Raw genomic sequence first — 19,423 nt, forward strand, 5'->3', positions numbered from 1 at the left:
GATGTGACTATTTAATTCCATGTAAATCAGGAAAGCTAGGAATATCATGTCCTATTTATAATAATTGGCATAAGGTTATTTAAATATTGAATATTTAAATATTTAAAGAAATCTTACTACAATTTCCTCCAAAAAGAGACACCTGATAGACATTTTATTTAGTTTTGTCAATCATGATTTTGAGGGGGGATGATCTTATGATGGTTAAATGCCTATTAAGTTTTAGAAAGACAACATAATTGGCCTTTACTATTCATCTCTAAGCCTAATCATATTTCTACATCCACAAGGACACAAGGAGGAGGATAAAAACGGGCAGGGAAAGGAAAGTAAAAGGGTCCTGCAATGGTTTTTACCCCAGCCAAAGTGGAGCAAAACTACAGAGGCCCCTTTTGCTTTCATATGACTTCAAGCACTGGCCTGAAATTCTGCGTTTTAAATTTAGCCTTGCATTGGAGCCCACCTTTAAAGGAAATGGACTGAACAGCAATGAAATTTACCAGTTTTTGTTCAAGAAGTAAAGACGCTGAGGCAGTTATTTCTTAGGTTAATTAAATTCCTATTAATCACTATACTCCAGCTTATACTTTGTATAATTACTCTAGCTTATACTATGTATGCTTTGAAGACCAAAGAGTTAAAAATTACATCATTTATGGTATTTAGATTTAAATTTTTGACAATCCTTTTGCTACTGGTAGTTGGTATAACTTTTTAAATTAATTTAATTGGCATATACTAGCTATTGCCATTGTGAAATCTTTACTCCATCTCTTATCCAATATAAATAAACTAACACGAAAATAATTGAGATGATACCAGGAAAAAATGTCTACACTTTTAAAATTAGTTTAAAACAAAGTCAAAATGAGTAATTTCCAATAGTAGTGACCTTGCAGAAGTTAAACATTTATAATTTTTTGACTCAGTCCTTTTTTTCTCTATTTAATTTGCTGAGATCTGTGATTTTCTAGTTGCTTATTGACAAACCAAATGCCTCTTATCTGTGTTAGTTTGAACAACTCTACCAAGTTCTCTGTAGAAGGAACAAACAGAGCAGGGCTCAGAGACAATCTATTGGTAATCCATTGTTCCTCTATTCTCACCACACTCTTAAAGCCCTAGATGCCAGACACGAATCACTGAGCAAACCAGACATACAGATAAGCACCAAAGAGCATATCCGAGGTCAAATGCCAATCTCTTCCCTCTTAAATCTCCTCTATGCTCAATGGGCTTTTGCTGTTCTCCTTTTTAAAGACTAAGAATAAGGTCAACATGTAAAACTCCAATACTGAAGGATTTATTCTTTTCCAGATTTTTATCTCTAACATCTCCACCTAATTACTTCCAGCAAGCAGCTATGTGGAAAATCTTATTTTAAGAGAGACAAAGATCTTTCTCAATCTTTTAGGAGGAAATCATTTTCAGCAAATTACCACACCAATAACAATCATAAACATAGAAACCACAGAGCATTGCTTCAGAAGTTAAATGGTAGCATTTAAGCATCATTTGCATCATGTAAACAAACAAACCAAACATACTTACAGTACTTCCTCAATCAGATTTAAATATATATTAAGTTACAAAAAATTAAGTGGTTCTTACACCCAAATCCTCCAAGAAATACAATTTAGGAGGTTGGTCAATTTGTGCTATAAGCCTTCAAAAGCAAAGTCATCTTCCCAAGCACTGACAGTGTCTGAGGGTTGGGAAAAGCAGAATCTTCCAAGTTCCTAGAAAAGGTGCATCTGGGTGTTTAGTATTTAGGATGGAACTTTAAAGGTAATCAGTTACAATCTCCCCGTATTACAGATGAGGAAATAGAGGAGTGAGGCTTGGCTAATACCACCTTTGGCCAAGTTGTTCCCATAGCTTGTTCTCTATCACAGAGAATCTCTTATCACAGAGTTAATTTAATCTTCATTTCTGTTGCATGTAGATTCTGACACCCTGAAACACTCTCTTTTTGTTTCTGAATGTAGGCCATATTTTAAATCTAACATTAGTGAAGAATTTGGGAGACACTGCACTTCAGCAGTTGCTCAAATAACTGATGCCTTTTAATCAGCCTTTCATGTTTGATTAACACGTTTTATTATAATCACTCAGTGAATATTTAAATGCAATTTTCCCCCCAAATGAATTAATTACACCTACAGGTAGGTATGATGTCTTTGTGACCTGGAAAAATCCAGCAATAAACATTTCAGAGTGTTTGAACTGTGTGGGCAGAGAGTTGACCAAGTTACTCAACTTTTGGCCCAACATACGGTGTTCCTGGTTGCAAGTGATCAAACAAATGAAAAGTCTGACACAAAGGGAGCTTAGACGACAGGTTGAATAAACACGTACCCTATGTTGCATTTTGTGCCATCTCTCTACGCAGGTTTTCTGTTAAGAATCATAATATAAAACCCCAATATACTCCCAGCATAACTTACTTGGTGGTTTTTATTTCCTGGCATGGATATAAGATGAAATTAGCCAGGCTGTCTTAACCTAATGGAATATTTTATAGTGTTAAGAAGTAAAATTATAGACAGGAACATTTTCATAGCCTTTTCTACCTTTTGCTTGATAGAGGAAGAGAGAAAAATTATTTTAATCAAAAATTCAATTGGTTATTAGATAATAATGGGAGAAAAGGGTGAGAAAGAGGGGAGACCCCAACTTAGGAGTGAGAACATTAACGATCACTACCCTGTTGTTATAAGCATTGGCAGTTCTCAGCTTACAGTAAGAGAGCTACTTACTTGCATAAGTCTGTAAAGGTTGGCAATGCCACTCCCCAATGCCACGGCCATAGCAGTAGCACTGGTATCTGACACCATGCACATACTTCTCCCATGAATCTCCAATTTGATAAAATGTCCCAGTCTCTGAATCCTGGCATTGGTCTAAAATACATGCAAGGAAAAAATGAACAGCCTTGAAGACTTACAGCTGTGAATTTAATTTCAGAGTGCTGGAGCATACATTTAGTTTGAATAGAAATTTGCAACTGTCCTTACAAATATATGCAGTTAAAAAAAATTTTGTTCCCATTCTTTACCTTACAGGACAATTTGTAGTTTAAAAAGAGTATCTATTAGGAGGAATTTTTAGTTTTCTAAAGGATAATATTTCTAAATAAACATGTAAAGATTTAGATTTCCATGTATATTGATAATCTCCACATTAATTTTAAATATTAGATATTTTTACCCATACTAATGTAACTGGCTTAACATTTGGATCGTAAGGAAAAAATCTGCAATAATTTCATTTTCTTCTGCAAATTTTAAAGAAAATAATTTGACATTTAAATGAATGAACTAGACTTTAACTGTGAGTATTTGCTGAGCAACTTCTAAGAAAACCTCTTAGGCTTCTCTCTCACCTCTGGCAATCTCATATCAAACAACTTATACTATCAGTTTATTTTCTTAGTGAGAAACTGGTCTCTTTTGGTAAAGAAATAGTAATGGATTATCTTAAACTTTGTAGTGCTGGTAACACAGCTCTTTTAAGGCTCAACCTTCACTATTTGCTTAGTTCTATTTTGAAGGGCAGCCAAAAAAACTTAAGAGTATTTTGGAGGGTGATATTTACTGGCATAACCCTTTGCTCATGCTGTTGCACAGCTGGTAAGAAAACAATACTTTTCATAGTATGGACTATCTTTATGATACTCAACCAAAGAATAAATTCCAATGAATTAAAATAAGCCTAAATCTATCACCAAATTCAGCAAAAAACAGATGACTACCAATATCGAGATATTTGGGTCCAGGATTAGAGAGAAGAGTTTGCAAAGCTCTTTGCAAGCAACTGATCAAAGTCTGGAGCCAACTTTAGTCACATGATGTCACACAGCTGTTCTCATCTGAAACTTGCTAACCATTCCCCCTGTGCAAACTCATCTAGGGAAATGGAGCTACTCACCAACGGGATCACATTTCCATCTGCCCCGACCCTGGCCGAAGCACGTGCAGTTCAGCATGTGCCCCTCTTCATGACGCTTGTGGAACGTGTCATTCACATTGTAAGTGATGTCATCAACAATGCACTGATCTGGTTAGGAAACAGGTGGGTGGGTGAGAAACTTTTTAAAGTTCCGCTGATGAAAGAAAAAGTTATATTTCTCAAAGCATACAGCTACTTCTGCTTAATTATCAACGATTTCCACTAAAATAACTTTCCTACAAGCATGGAGTAAGCTTTTTTCAGTAATAAAATTTTTGCCAAAAAAATTTTTTTTCTCCCAAAAACTTGTAACTGAAGCAGAGGTTACAGTATGCTCATGTAAAGAATGTGGTAAAATACACCTTCCTGTGAAAAGTCAATATTTGAACAAATATATGTCTTACTTTCTGAAAATTTCTTGCTTAGTTGATAATTTCTTTTAAATATCTGCTTGTTAGGACAAATAAGAAGATTAAACATATTTATCTAACACCCAGCGTGATGTGGTGGTCTGGTCTCTGGAATAAGGGAAGGGGAAGAGATATTTAGATTTGGTAAATAAAATGTCAATGGTATTCATTACGCTAAAATAAATTAGGCCAACTTTGTTGCTCACACTATGAGAGATCCTGAGAAAATTACTTTCCCCTTTTTGGGTCTCAGCTTCTTGATATATAGAGTGGGTCTGTATGTGTTATTTTATTTTATTTTATTTTTTTTGAGACAGAGTTTCGCTCTTGTTACCCAGGCTGGAGTGCAATGGCACGATCTCGGCTCACCGCAACCTCCGCCTCCTGGGTTCAGGCAATTCTCCTGCCTCAGCCTCCTGAGTAGCTGGGATTACAGGCACGCGCCACTATGCCCAGCTAATTTTTTGTATTTTTAGTAGAGATGGGGTTTCACCATGTTGACCAGGATGGTCTCGATCTGTTGACCTCGTGATCCACCTGCCTCGGCCTCCCAAAGTGCTGGGATTACAGGCATGAGCCACTGCGCCCGGCCCTTGTATGTGTTATTAAGGTCTCTTTCAGCTCTGCAACACCACACGTAATTATTACCCTTGGATGGTCTTTCCCACTGGACACCCCAAAAGAAGAACAAATTCAGAACACTATCTACACACTAGCCACATACACCATTAGTAGCTCAGAGTTCTCCCTAAATATTGCTTTTCAAATCAAAGAAATGGAAAACTAAAACAGCTTAAATAAGTCGATACCTCCTCATATTATATCGCTGTATGCGAAGGAGAAAAAGTAATCTGAACAAGAGAAGTCAGTCCCCTACATATTTGTCTCCTCAAACTTGGATCTGCAAGGATCTGATTTTAGAATAGCAAGGTATTCATGTCTTTGCAGAAATTATCCTCTCTTTTCTAGACATGAATCCAGTGGCATAGCCTAAAGCTGAACGGATCAAATGTTTTGTTTTTACCTTTGAAGTCATCTTTTTGGCTCAGCCTAAGTACTTACATCCTAGGAGTGTTTCAGAACATTAGCACTGCTGTGCCAGCTTGTCTTAGCAAGCTGCCTGAAAGGCTCATCTTACCAAGCGCAGTAGACTAATGAATGAAGTGGTATTGCATATTTCTTCCTGCTTTTGGCAAAGTACGAGTTTTCATAAAAAAGTCTCCCTCTCTGTACCCTTTGCCACCTCAAATGCTTTCATTAATGAGCCAGCGTACCTCGAAGCTGCGAGTAGGCAATGCACGTCCATTCCCCACGACCATTCCCAACACATGTGCACCTCATCATGTGACCCATGTCATGCTGCTTATCCCACTCATCTCCAATGCGGTACATGACCCCTTCGTTGGTTGTGCAGATTTCCTCGTGGGCTGTTTGGAAATGGATGAGAAAAGCACTTGATAAAGGATCACAAGGTCTAAACACGTATGTGTGTAATAGGATGGGTTCAGTTTGGTCATCCTAAGAATTCTCACTTGGGAAGAAGCCTTGTGTACGTCAATGAAATCTAAGTGCTGTTAGGTGAAGGGTTTGAATTTTTGAGCCCTGGAGGCAGAAAACGTGAAGTATGTCATAGAAAATAGTTACAGGAAGGGTTAGGGAATGTTAAACTAAGACAATACCTACACGTTCACACAAAGGGCTCATGCTGTGCTAGAAGCCTGGACTTGACTACTGCTTCATAACTTTTCCAATTCCAGTTTATTCTGGATCAAATAAAAACGATGTGTTTGGATATAGAGTTTTGAGCAAAAGTGGGTTTTTCTTCTAAACTCAACATTTTCTTCTGTTGAAATGAGAGAAGTCAAAGTGTAAGCAGTTTCCTCATCTCACAGTCACACCTGACAGTGTCAACTGCACAGGCTCTTGGTTCTACAACTGGAAAATCAAAGGGAATCTACAGGATTCTTGAAATTTGAAAACAAGTAAAGTGTACTGGTTTCCATTTGTTCCCCATTTATATAAACTGGAGACCTTTAAAGAAAAAAGAGTGAGATTCCCTACCTGTTGGAAAACAGTGAATTTTAGTCACTTTGGTATTTATTAATAAGTGATAGAGCTTATGCCCATCAAACTACAATCATGTGACAATATTGTAGCTCTGTGACTAGAGCAGTCATATATATATAATATATATATTAAATGTTGTAAGCTACTCAGTTGTGTACGCTATACAAACACAAACCTGTGCAAATTCATATTTCCAGAAGTATGGGTAAGTAGTTATATTTAGACATTAAATCATGTCTATGAGGTTTAAAAATTATATAAATAATTATCTAAGTATTCTTCCCAATCCTTATGTATATGATACATCACACACACACACACACACACACACACACACACTTTACATGAAGTTTCTGTTGTCTCAAAATGTCTTAATGAATGAAATAGAAGTAAACTGGACACTAGTCTTTGGTCTCTACTCCCTAAATGGTTGTCAAAAACAGCGACTCTCAGAGGCTTCATCCTTACCAGCCATGGGGCAGAATCCAAACTTCTGGTCGGCATCATAGTTCTGTGTGGTTCCACACCACTTCATGTTGTCTCTTCTGCCCTCAGAAGTGCAATCAGTGTAATTGTGGTTGTTGTACAGGAAGGGGAAGTGGCACAAGGCACCATTGGAATTTCCTCCTCGAGTCTGAACCAAAACTGCCAGGAACAATACACAAAAAGGAAGGAAGAGATTACCACTGAGCTTTCCAATGGACACAGAATTACTGGTCTGAGAGAGCCAGGTTTCTGCAGCTAATTCACAGAGCCTATCTTAAAATAAACTACATCTGATAACATAGTTCTAAGCTTCTTAGTGTATTTACCTTCACTTTCAAAACAGATTTAAATCCCATTCTCACCATCATTTCCCCAGCACCCCCAACAAAAGATTAAATGATAGCTTTGAATAAAACTTTGTTTTAACCGGAAAAAAAGCTAAGGCATGAAAACATTCATCCCATGTATTCCTCAGCCCTGTGGGATCACCTACTGATTCCAAAATACAAGTGTCTTTAATCACATCATAATCCTAATGTGTTAAATCAATGAACTGGAAGACTATTCCCTTGGTCATTTCCAACAGCACTGGGGACGATGGAAGAATCCTCAGCTATTATGAGCTCTGTATCTCTTGAGTCCAAACTGAACAAAAGTGATGCTTCTTGGGCAGCCTCAAAATAAATGGTAAGAATGCTGGCAAATAAAAACAGGGCATGAAAGGTAAGTGTTTCTCACTGCTGTGGTTCCCCCTTGGGACACTCACCAGTATGGTCTGTGCAGAAAGAATATCTCTGGTCCTGTTCATAATTCGAAGTGGTGCTGCACCAAAGATGTCCATCCTGTCGGCCTTCTGTGGTACAGGAGTAGAATGTCCTGCCGTTGTAGGTGAATGGTAAGACACACGGCTCCCCATTCGAGTTGCCACCATAAGTCTGGGTTACAGCTACAATCATAATCAAAAGAGGGTTAGTAAACAGAGCTGCTTTATCTCTCACCAGGAGCTGCTTATTTACGGTTTCAGTGAGCTGCTGAGCTTGTGCCCTCAAAGGAAGAAGCCTTGAGTATAGATGATCATCTGGTTAATTTCAGTCAAAATGCGTTACTCAGGAATCCACGTCTACTGTGGATAGAACAACACCTGAATTATTCTGCTGATGTCCTTCATTACCACTTCTGCTGCCATGCTTCAGTTTCTCTATTTATAAAGCTATACTTATATAGGTCAATTAAGGATGCTGCTTAAGGATGTTGGGATAATATGTATGACTATATCTTTGCCATAAAAATTAATATATGAGGCTATTCTGGGGGGAGAATTATGTACCAATTGTTATTGCCATAATTACTACCATATTTGTAGCTCAGAGTACACACATTAGGTTATTGGAAGATGTTTACATCACAAAGCTGCTGAAATTTGAGATTTAGAATATTAAATATGGATAATTATTCAGAAAGTAACCCTTGTGACACTTTAGACAAATAAAGACAATACAATCGGTACCCATGATACCATGACCAGAAAGAAAATACATAAATTAAAAAGATTGGAAGAAAATATTTCAGATGCCAACCTGATTATTATCACAGGGTGGAAAGTTTGTTTATTTGTTTCACATTGAATGAATGTATTGTCCTTCAAAAACTAAACAATGAAGTCATCAGTCCCATTGTTTGAAAAAATAATGCCTACCTGTCTCTTGGCAGCTGACTCCATTGCCCAGGCACGTGCAAAGCATTTGCTTATTTCCTTGTGTCTTCAGCCACTGCATTCCCACGGAATAGATTACACCACTGTCTGTGACACAGTGGCCATAGGGGGCCGGCTGGGGGTGAGGCTGCGGTTGGTAAATGGCTGCATGAAGATCAGTGAAGGGGCCAGATCCTAATGGCATGAGAAGTCAAGGTCACAAAACTGGGCAAGAGAAGACAATTCACTACTTTCTGCAGTCAGGATCTTCAGGATCTCACTGAGATCACGCTGAAATCCATGTCGTTACTGGTCTGGGACTGGAAAGAAATGCCCCTTATTTGGCAGAAGCTTTTGCATTTAGCCTAGGAAATAATCCACAAGTGTCTACCAAATGGTCTCCATCCTCCAGCTCAGCTGGGGCTACTGGAATTATATTTCTTTTTGTTTGTTTTTTGTTTTTTGCTTTTTTCTGCCCACTCTGTTGCCTAGGCTGGAGTGCAGTGGCACCATCTCAGCTCACTGCAACCTCCACATCCTGGGTTCAAGCAATTCCCCTGACTCAGCCTCCCAAGTAGCTGGAATTACAGGCACATGCCACCATGCCCAGCTGATTTTTTTGTATTTTTAGTAGAGGCAGGGTTGCGCCATTTTGGCCAGCCTGGTCTCAAACTCCTGACCTCAGGTAATCTGCGCACCTTGGCCTCCCAAAGTGCTGGGATTACAGGCATAAGCCACAATGCCTGGCCGGGATTATATTTCCAAATCACAGACATCATGTTGCCACTCCATACAACAGCTACCTTCAACACATCCTCATTCTTCTGTGTCACTGAGCTCATTAGAGGGTGCCTTAGCAGCTGTCCTGGATTCTCTGGGGGTCACCTTCACCTTCCACATTTTATTTCTCCTCAGGATTATTTGTGATTCTGTTGTGTTTTTTCTAAAACCAATCAATCCTCTTAAGACAACTTTTCCTTTCAGAATAACACAACAGGATGTGTCAATCTTTTCTTTCAACTTTTAGATATCTGTTCTCTTGAGGGCCAGGGCCCACAGCAGAACAGAATCAGGGCTGATACTAGACCAAAGGTACACTGAATTCAGTGCCTCCCTAAGTGGCACTGAACACTAGAAACCAAAGATGTTTCACAGACAAAAGATCCCAAGGTCAAATGTACTGGGAGGCATGGTGCCCATCCCTTACACTCCACCTTAGAGAGTCATGATGTAAAGTAACACAGAGATTCTGCAGAGCAGGCTCCATTTTGTTTAACCCATTGCTTCTCAAACCTTTTTCAACAATGGGATCTTTTCAGTACTGACAATATTCATAAAAATAGCTAACATTTAGAGTGTTTATTCCCACTTAATTCCTACCTACTCTTTTAATCTATTTTGGTAGATTGACATTTATAATTTTTTTGGTCAGTAGCAGTTTTATTGATGATAATCAAATACTTCAAATAGATTATCAAGTCTAATCTTGTTCACCTTCACAAGTGCTCAAAGCAAAACAGACACTCATCAAAAGAAGAAAAATTAGAACAATTAATATTTTTAACTAAAGGATGGCTGAGACGCTATGTAACAATGTTGGCACATCATATAGTAAAAAGTTGATCAAAACATATTAAAAACAATAAGAGGCATGTATATCCTTGTTGGCCGTATTTCTCTCTTCAGATTTTTATGAAACGTTTATGTTGCAAAAATCTTTTCCTTATACCAGAAATGATTAAAACTTGTTTTTTAAAAAGAATGCTTATATAGCATGTCTTTCATGCCCATCTCTAGGTCCTGTCTGAATTTCTGAAATTTTGAATGCTATGAAGAAAAGGTTTGTACATTACTTTATAGAATGTAACAAAGTTTGCTGGAGCATGGAAACCACATTTAAAGAATGGTTTCCACTAAAACAAGAGCTCAATGTCAGGACAGGGAAGTATATTTCAATCTTTATTTAAAAAAAAAAAAAGCAAATTCACTTTTTTTTTGTCCTTTCCTAGCAAGTAGTCATATAATTAATTATAACTCTCATTCCCCTTTCAATGAACTTTGGATATTCAAAATGTGTGTGTGTATGTGTCTGTGTGTGTACATGTGTGTCTGTGTGATCTATTTATGGTAGGTTTTATGATGCTAGCATTCTTTAAATCTCAGCTTTATCTTTTGGAGCTACATCTGGCTTTTTCCCCCCTAAGATTTATCTGCATGTCGTTTTCACTTTTTTTCTTAAAAATTTAAAACCTGACATTAAAAAAAGTTTTAACCACCCATAATGTGTAAATGATCTTAGGTTATTAGCTGAAATGCTGCAAATGATTTCAAATGGCATGTTAAAGGAAAGATGGATTTGCAGAAATATTTCTTGACTGGCTCCCCCACTTCCCGCCCCTGCTGGCCCTGTGCCTCTCACCCCTCGATGTGGTCTGCAGAGAGGTGTGCCTCTCACACTTCCACTCTCCTCGGCCGTTGCCTGTACAGATGCACTGGAGCAGGATTCCTCGATTATCCTTCTTGCTCCAGGTGTCTCCAATTCTGTAGGATGCCCTCGTGTCCTGATCGTTGCATCTATCTGTGTCACGAAGGAAGCAAATAAATACAGACATCAGGTCAAGAGTGGCAAGCTGTCAATTCAAACTTAACAAAGGAATGCTAGCTATGCCTGATAATATAAAAATAGCTATTTTTTGGCAATATGCTCATATTCAGCTCTGGTGCTGCAAGGTATTACACTTCTGAAAGATGAAATTACATTTATTACAGTGGAAAGGGAGCTGAATGGTTGAGTCTAGTTTCATCTCTCTGTCAAACTACATTTTCACCCTCTTATTGATTGATTGTTTTCACACTGTTCCTTTGACTAGCTTCATTCTCTGGTATTCTATTCCATCTTTTTCCTTCTCAGGTTCTCCCAGAATTTCTCTTAATCATCACTATGGCCTGCCTTTCAATAGAGAACTTGCTTTAGAAAACTAAAAACAGGCTGGGCGTGGTGGCTCATGCCTGTAATCCCAGTACTTTGGGAGGTCAAAAGGGGTGGAACACCTGAGGTCAGGAGTTCGAGACCAGCCTGACCAATATGGTGAACTCTCATCTCTATTAAAAATACAAAAAAAAAAAAATTGCTGTGTGTGGTGGCAGGCACCTGTAATCCCAGCTATTCAGGAAGCAGAGGCAGGAGAATCACTTGAACCCAGAAGGTGGAGGTTGCAATGAGCCAAGATCACAACACCCACTGCACTCCAGCCTGGGTGACAGGGCGAGACTGTCTTAAAAACAAAACAAAACAACAAAAACTGGCCAGGTGCGGTGGCTCACACCTATAATCCCAGCACTTTGGGAAGCCGAGGTAGGTGGATCATGAATTCAAGAGATCGAGACCATCCTGTTCAACATGGTGAAACCTCGTCTCTACTAAAAATACAAAAATTAGCTGGGCATGGTGGCGCACGCCTGTAGTCCCAGTTACTTGGGCGGCTGAGGCAGGAGAATTGCTTGAACCCAGGAGGCAGAGGTTTCAGTGAGCCGAGATCGCACCATTGCACTCCAGCCTGGGTAACAAGAGGGAAACTCCGTCTCAAAAAAAAAAAAACTAAAGATAATGGGACGGCAAGCAGGTCACAAAGGGTCTTCACCCATTGCTACAAACAAGCTATAAAAAGATGGCAATATCTCTTTCTTCATTTGTTATAGAAAAAATTCAGAAGATTCACAATTTTTTTGACTAAAATGTTCTTTTCTCTCCCCCTATACCCAACACCTACAATATTTAAAAATCACTAGCAAAATGGCTTCAAATTAGTCAGTGTCAGCACTCCAATGGAAGAGAGGGATCAATGTAAAATGGTAATTTGTGACTAAATAACCATTAGTCTATGTGTCCATTTATCTGGCAAGTAGATTATTTAAGTTATAATCCAGCTTTGCTCTGTGCTATGATGTGAGTATAGAGGATCTGAGTTCTTTGTGGTCAGATATTGTTGCAACTACTGGGTTAGGAAAAAAAAGCAATTAACAGTTGACATAGGTTCAAACAAATATACACCCACATCCATCTAACACAAGAATAGAGGTTTGCATGAAGGTATAATTACTGATTAGAGCTTTTTCCCAAATCTCCCCTAAAAGTATTATCATCCCCTGAACCTCCATAGTACTACTTTCAGTATTTCTATTAAAACTTTAAATATTGTGTTTTGTGATGATTAATATGTATAAAACTTTCTCATCTCCCTGACGCCCTAAGTGCTCTTTGAAGGCTGGGCTAATGTTCAATTCATATCTACACCCCTCTAATACCTTGAACAAAGTTAAGTGCTTATAAAATTTTCTGGAATAAATGACTTTTCTTTAAGAAACTTTTCCCAACTTGCTATTCCAAAAGTTCTAAACAATAGATGAGGTTTGAATCAGACATCTAATTTCTCTTAAGCTAAAATATTGCTACAAAGATCTTGGAAATTTGATGATCACAATAACATTTCAAGTGCCAAATATCTAATAAACCAGCAAGTTTCGGTCAGAAACATTACCACTTTTCATGAGAGACCTATTTTTTTGTTAGCAAAGAATTTGAATTTGGAGATGACTATGTTACGACAGTTAAATGTTTTAAGGTAAATAAAATAAGTTCAAATTATTTGGCTTTGCTTTTAAACTTATTTATAACACAAGTAGTTAATGGCTGTTTTATTTCAATGAACTCTATAGTTGCTATTAGTTTAAAATTTCAAAAAAGGAGCCTTGAAACTCAAAGGCAATAATTAAGACCTCAAGATAATCTTAGAAGGAGCAGTAAAGATGCCAGAGGCCAGCTTCTTTACATCACGAATAAAATGTGTAGGTCAGAGACACTATCCTTAACTCCAGAGTAGATAAATCATTTTAACCTATAGGATCAATACTTCTAAATTTTATCAATTTAGCCCATGAATGTGCTTTATTTAAATTTCAAACATAGAAGGAAGACTAAACCTTTTGCTCAACTCTATGTCAGTGGCAATGAGGTGGATTGAACCTTGCTGAAATACTTTTTTCTATGTATGCAGTCTTCTTTGAAGATACAGAATCAGTTGGTTATGAAAGTATTCTTGACATCCAGAAGTTACCAAAGTATGTTGGTATACTGGATGTGTTCTAAGTGACACAGTATTACCTTTCTCTCTAGGAATCCAGGAAACAATACCTGGCTTAATCTCTAACATAAATACAGAAAACATACTTCTAGAGGTGCAAGTGATGCGTCCGCTGCCTTCTCCCAGGCAAGTACAATCCACCATCATCCAGCCTTGGTAGGGCTTCTCCCAAGTTTCTCCGACCACATAGGAAGTCCCAGCAGCATGATCAAAACATTTCTCAGCTGTAGGGAAATTTGGAAGAAAAACAGGAGAAAAGGTTATTTTGAATTGTGCAAGCTCCCTGTAATTTAAAGTGTAGCGTGTAAGCAAAAATTCAGCCACATATTTTTTAAGTGGCACTCTGTTCAGAAAGAATGACACACCCAGCATCTAAGCACACAGCATGTAGCCAAGGCAAAAGAAAGCTCAAGCTGAGTTGGCAGGCAGAAATTCCATCCTCCTAATAAGTACATGGACTACATATTTTCAGCAAGCCCCAAACTTCCCACCAGCTTTTCCAGTAGCAAGGATCTATGTATGTATCTAGTCTGTGGGAGACTACATATGCAAAATTCCAATGCTAATTATAAATGACCAATTTTGAGTGGCCTACATAAAATGACCAAAAAAGCTATTTAAAAAATACTAGAAAGCAAAAACAACACAAGACAAAAGCCTCTAAATCAGAAGATAAGTAAATGGATTAAAATTTATAACCAGAAACTTTTGGGCTTGTACTCACAGAGTTCAACTTAGGACTGAGACCAAAGGAAGCTCAACAATTTTTAATTTGAAAAGAAATTACCAGAGTGTGACAAGCACACATGATTTCATGTTTCAGTCCAGGACATTCCATATAGAAACGTGTTTAAAGTGTCATTTTTTTTTTCTTTCAAATAAATTATATCTTGATCAAGAAAGAATCTAAGATCAGCTATTAGATAAAAGGAATGACTTCATTCTAAATCTTTCAAGTCTAACTTACACTTTTGAAGCAAAGTTAAGACTTCTACGTGTGGTCAGTACTTTTTGATCTGATTCCTGTAAGAAGACTACAGATTGTATAGTTATTTATGATTTCAAATAAAATTCCCATTTCTTTATTGGTTCTCATTGGAATTCAGGTCTATGATCTATATAAATATGATTCTGGTCCAACCCCACATTAGAACTAAACATCCCTAGCTCTTGCTCAGCCCTAAGACTCACACACCTATGGGCTTGCAGGTCCATTCTCCTTTTCCATTGCCAAGACACACACACTCTAACATGTAACCACCAGTCTCATGTGGTCTCCTCCAGGTGTCGCCAATCTTGTAGGACTGACCCCCTTCATGGCAGCGGTCTGTTGAAGATACAAAGCAAATGTTAGAATATATATATATGTCTCATGTTCCACTCACAGTAGGTCCTTAGGTTGGCCAAAGTAAAAACACAGACAAGTTTTCCCATCAGAGACAGGGGGAACATTAACAGGTCTGGTCACTTGGAGTCAATTCAATTAAGTGTCTGGCTTAGAACACAATGGAAAACCACAGAGAAATCTGGATGGCAAAGAAGTCATAAATCCTCGTTTCCCAGACAGGAAATTGGGTCCTAAGCAGAAAAGAAAGGCTGGGATGCTTGGTCTTCACTGATACACATCAGGCTAAGACTAAGACTAATACAGTGAAAAGGCCACGTCAGGCATAGCATTCCAGCTTTTGGGAGCATGGAGAGCCTGTATTTCACCTTGGGATAGAAACGTCATTTTGGTGGAAAGTAAACAGACATATACATATAAAGTGTGGAAATCCTGGTAGTTTTCTAAGTTGTTAAGCCCAAAGGCATAGTCAAAAGCTGAACTAGATTGTAAACACTATGGACCCTTGCCTCTTGGGATTTGCCCATAAACTTGGATAAACCCTAAATGACGTATGGGGAGAGTAGTTTGGGCCTATTCACACAGGACTTGCTCTTTTGAATAGAAGCCTTTAAGGTGGCTTATGTTTAAAGAATGGATTTAAAAACTTAAATACCATGTTAATAGAACATATTGGTAACCCAATGATCATACTGGAAAGAGTGCCTTAGCTAAATTTGATGAGAATCAGCCTGGTTTCCAAAGTTCCTTAGCAAACACTATTGGGTTAATAATTTTGTATTATCCCTAGGAATAGTGACATCTGCTTCCTGGGTATAACCTACTGGTCACCAAGAAACTGGGCTGTTTCTGTGAGGTGCAAGAGTTCTCTGCATTGCAAACAAGAAGAGCAGACAACACATGGCTGGTGAACACCTTTCCAGTCACTGCAGAAAAGCTTCACGATTTGTCTGGAAGATGTCCAGGTGGTTTTAAATGGGCAACTCGCCTAAGCATGTCTTACTGAAATGGAACCCAAGAGGTCTCTTGGTTCTACTATGTACACAAACACACACACTCATAAACGCATGCACATCAAACACAGATTCCATCTGTGCTCATATCCATCTTTAAGAAACACAGGAACCAAGTGGGTGACCACTTCAGAGTACCTGGTCACCAGGGATAAATCTCAGAGTTAGGAATAGCCAGTCATGGATAACAGAAAATGACAGTGACGGTAACAGAAATTCATATTTATGATATTTTGGCATCATTGTAAAGAATGTCTTCCTTACTTGCAATAGTGCAGCTTATTCTTCCTCGCCCAGCCCCGATGCAGGTACAGTCCCAGATCATGGAGTCTTTAGGACGCTCATAAGTGTCACCCACTCGGTAAGTGTTCCCTGTGTACTTGTCAAAGCAAGTCTCTTCGGCTGAGGGGAGAAGGAAAGTCCATGTGAGCCTCACTTAGGTACAAGGTTTTCTAGTTCACTAATCCCCTCCAATGGATAACTCGCTTTTCTATTCTACAAGTAGCATGGTACAACCACAAGTATAAAATGAAGTAAGATAAACCGATTTTTTACTCTAGGCTCTAATAAGGCCATTTTTTTTACCTTGACAAATTCTCAAATTTTCTGTAAATTATTCATATTGTAAAGAAATCTCAGGCCCTTAGAGAAAGGCCATATCAAGTACTAACTTATGACAGAGCTAGATTTGTGAACGGTTTCAGATTCCAATCTCTGACTCAGGAAGTCAAACAAAGGTTCACATAGAAAGCAAATGCCTGTAATCCCAGCACTTTGGGAGGCCCAGGTGGGTGGATCATCTGAGGTCAGGAATTTGAGACCAGCCTGACCAATATGGTGAAATCCTGTCTCTACTAAAAATACAAAAATTAGCCAGGTGTGGTGATGTGCGCCTGTAATCCCAGCTACTCGGGAGGGTGAGACAGGAGAAATGCTTGAAGCCCAGAGGCGGAGGTTGCAGTGAGCTGAGATCACGCCACTGCACTCTAGCCTGGGTGACACAGCGAGACTCTGTCTCAAAAAAAAAAAAAAAAAAATGGAAGATTCCCACCTCCCACCAGGTATTGACATTTGTTAATCCTACTATTTCCATTTTCCCTTCATAAATGCTTCTCTGGCAGAGTTGCCATAATTTACAAGAAAGGTATCAATGGTCATACAGGAATGAGAACTTTGAAGTGGCTAGTGGTGTTGTGTTAACTGCAACTGACAAATCAATTTACAATACAGTGCCCAAAGCGTTTTCTGGCTCATAAAGTTAAAGATTTGAGACTGCTTTCTAATAAATTAAAATTTTATAAGCATTTTTTTCTGTGGGAGGACACACAAAATATTTCATTTTCTCATCAAAAACTTTGGGAAAGGAAAGCAAAAAAAAGACTCTAGGAACTAATCTGGGAAAGATTTGTTTCTTTGTTTCAAAGGTAAAACCATGTGAAAAGCAAAGATAAGCAGTTTTTAAATATTTATTAAGAGGAAATGAGAGGTAATTCTATTAGAAAAAAGGTGTATGTAGTTTTACTTACTAATGCAAAGTTTAACAGTGAGCACTTCTTCTATTAAAAGATACTAACTATGGGGCTTGTGGTCACTTACCTTCAGGTTTACTCTCACAGTTAAAACCTCGGCTTCCTCCATAACAAGTACAAACCAAGGCATTGCCCAGGTAGGTCCGCTCCCACTGTTGGTTTATCTGATAGTGTTTCCCATTGTCATAACAACCAGCTGCAAATAATTGAAGGAAAAAGTTATTACATTTCCATCCCTCCTTTTCCCCAAATTATGGAATTTTCTTCATGTGAATATTTAGGTATATATTTTTTTCCTTTTAACTTTGCTAAAGGTTATATACAATGATGTCATTTCCATCTGGCCAGTGGTCTACATTAAAAAAAAAAATGTGATTTCAATTGTCTGCCTTCAAGGCAGACAATTGAAATCACATTTTTAAAAGATTCAAGGAACTTCAATATTCTTTTGGAGTAATAGTCAAAAAGGACAACTTTAATCAGGTTTCTCAAGCAAAGGGAGGGTGTGTCTTTGAAAAACTTAAAGAATTCCAACCTCTGTTCTCAGTGAAGTACCCCGAGTGGCCCTAAAGAGCTCAGAACCAATTACATCTCTTCCAAGTTAGTTAGAAACAAGACAGCTATTTCAATAACCCCTTTTCACTCTAATTGTGAAAATATTTGACCCATTATTTAACAGCAAATCAAATAAGTAGTAGTAAGGACCACACTCATCCCATCCGGAAAATTTGTAGGCACGCATTATTTTTCTCTTTAAAGGCAAGTTTTGGTTAATTCCTAGAAAGACCATCTGAACGTGCAGAATTTATCAGAATACGGGAAGATCGCAGAGTGCCCTCCTCCAATGCAGGATCTTATCATCCCAGGCCCTCAGAACCAGCCTGCTCAAAACTACATCCTTTTGTGTGCACAGCTGGTTTCTCTCAGCAAAGCGCGCACACACTCACGCACACGCTCGCGCACAAAACTTCAGCCCCAACTTTGGTCGGCTTCAGAGTCCCAGCCCTGCGGCAGCCTGTTTCAGCCCGCGGTCGGTACTCACGCTTGCTTTGACTGACAGCCACCGGGGACGGGGGCTGAACGATCTGCTGAGCCTGCCTCTGGCTCCTCGAGGCTCCCGTGAAGGGCACTGCTGTCCCCAGGCATAGGGCGGCCAGCAGCAGCCGCAGCCCGGGCCCCGGACCCCTGAGCATGTTGAGACGGTGGGGGAAAAACGCCCTCACCCGGAGGCGAGTGGCCACCAAGACTGGGTCCCTCCGAAACCTGCGGGAAAAATCCCTTCCAATGCCTCCCGAGGGGTGGACCCCTCCAAGAAGGTGGGGGCCAGAGGGTGGGGAAGGGGACGACTGGAGAGGACCAGAGAAGTTGTGGCTGCAGGTCCCCTCTCCCCGCTCGCGCCTGGGGTTCCCTCTCCTCCCCCGGTGCAGCACAGCCGGCGCGGGCGGCCGAGCCCCGGGAGCCCGGGCTTATATTGGACGGTCCTCCCCGCCCCGCCAGAGGCCCGGGGCGCGGGGAGTAGAGACCCGCCGGGCTCCCCCCCGCCCCGCCCGCCGCAGCCGCCGACCGCGCGCCGATTGGCCCGGGCTCCGGGTGACGTCACGGGTGCCTGTGGGTTCGCAGCGAACAAAAGAGATGCTGATGGCCCGCCAAGACTGGGGCAAGACAACTTTTTTTTTTTTCGGTTTCCTTTGCGGTCGTCAAACTTTTTAGGGGATGGGGGAAGGGATGGGAAGCGGCTGGGAGGAAAGGGAGTGGCTGGACTTGGGTGAAGCGAAGGGGTTGCAGGAC

At 39.5% G+C, this 19,423-nt stretch overlaps 1 protein-coding gene across 20 annotated transcripts in view; it reads right to left on the reverse strand.

Moving 5' to 3' along the window:
* FN1 (fibronectin 1) overlaps positions 1-19,078 on the reverse strand; it is a 76,188-nt gene extending 57,110 nt beyond the window's left edge. For all 20 annotated transcript variants that reach the window (XM_008999454.4, XM_008999453.5, XM_035305623.3 and 17 more), the window contains exons 1-12: positions 18,678-19,078; positions 17,703-17,831; positions 16,371-16,508; positions 14,944-15,075; positions 13,835-13,972; positions 11,027-11,185; positions 8,611-8,802; positions 7,681-7,860; positions 6,897-7,073; positions 5,636-5,788; positions 3,931-4,059; positions 2,760-2,903 (exon numbers count right to left, since the gene is read on the reverse strand). In XM_008999454.4, coding sequence (XP_008997702.1) covers positions 2,760-2,903; positions 3,931-4,059; positions 5,636-5,788; positions 6,897-7,073; positions 7,681-7,860; positions 8,611-8,802; positions 11,027-11,185; positions 13,835-13,972; positions 14,944-15,075; positions 16,371-16,508; positions 17,703-17,831; positions 18,678-18,828 — 1,822 coding nt within the window. In that variant the 5' untranslated portion in view covers positions 18,829-19,078. The remainder of the gene's footprint in view (positions 1-2,759; positions 2,904-3,930; positions 4,060-5,635; positions 5,789-6,896; positions 7,074-7,680; positions 7,861-8,610; positions 8,803-11,026; positions 11,186-13,834; positions 13,973-14,943; positions 15,076-16,370; positions 16,509-17,702; positions 17,832-18,677) is intronic.
* Between the last annotated feature and the right edge of the window lie 345 nt (positions 19,079-19,423).

This window comes from Callithrix jacchus, chromosome 6, assembly GCF_049354715.1.
Source record: "Callithrix jacchus isolate 240 chromosome 6, calJac240_pri, whole genome shotgun sequence".
In the NCBI taxonomy this organism is placed as follows: domain Eukaryota; kingdom Metazoa; phylum Chordata; class Mammalia; order Primates; family Cebidae; genus Callithrix; species Callithrix jacchus.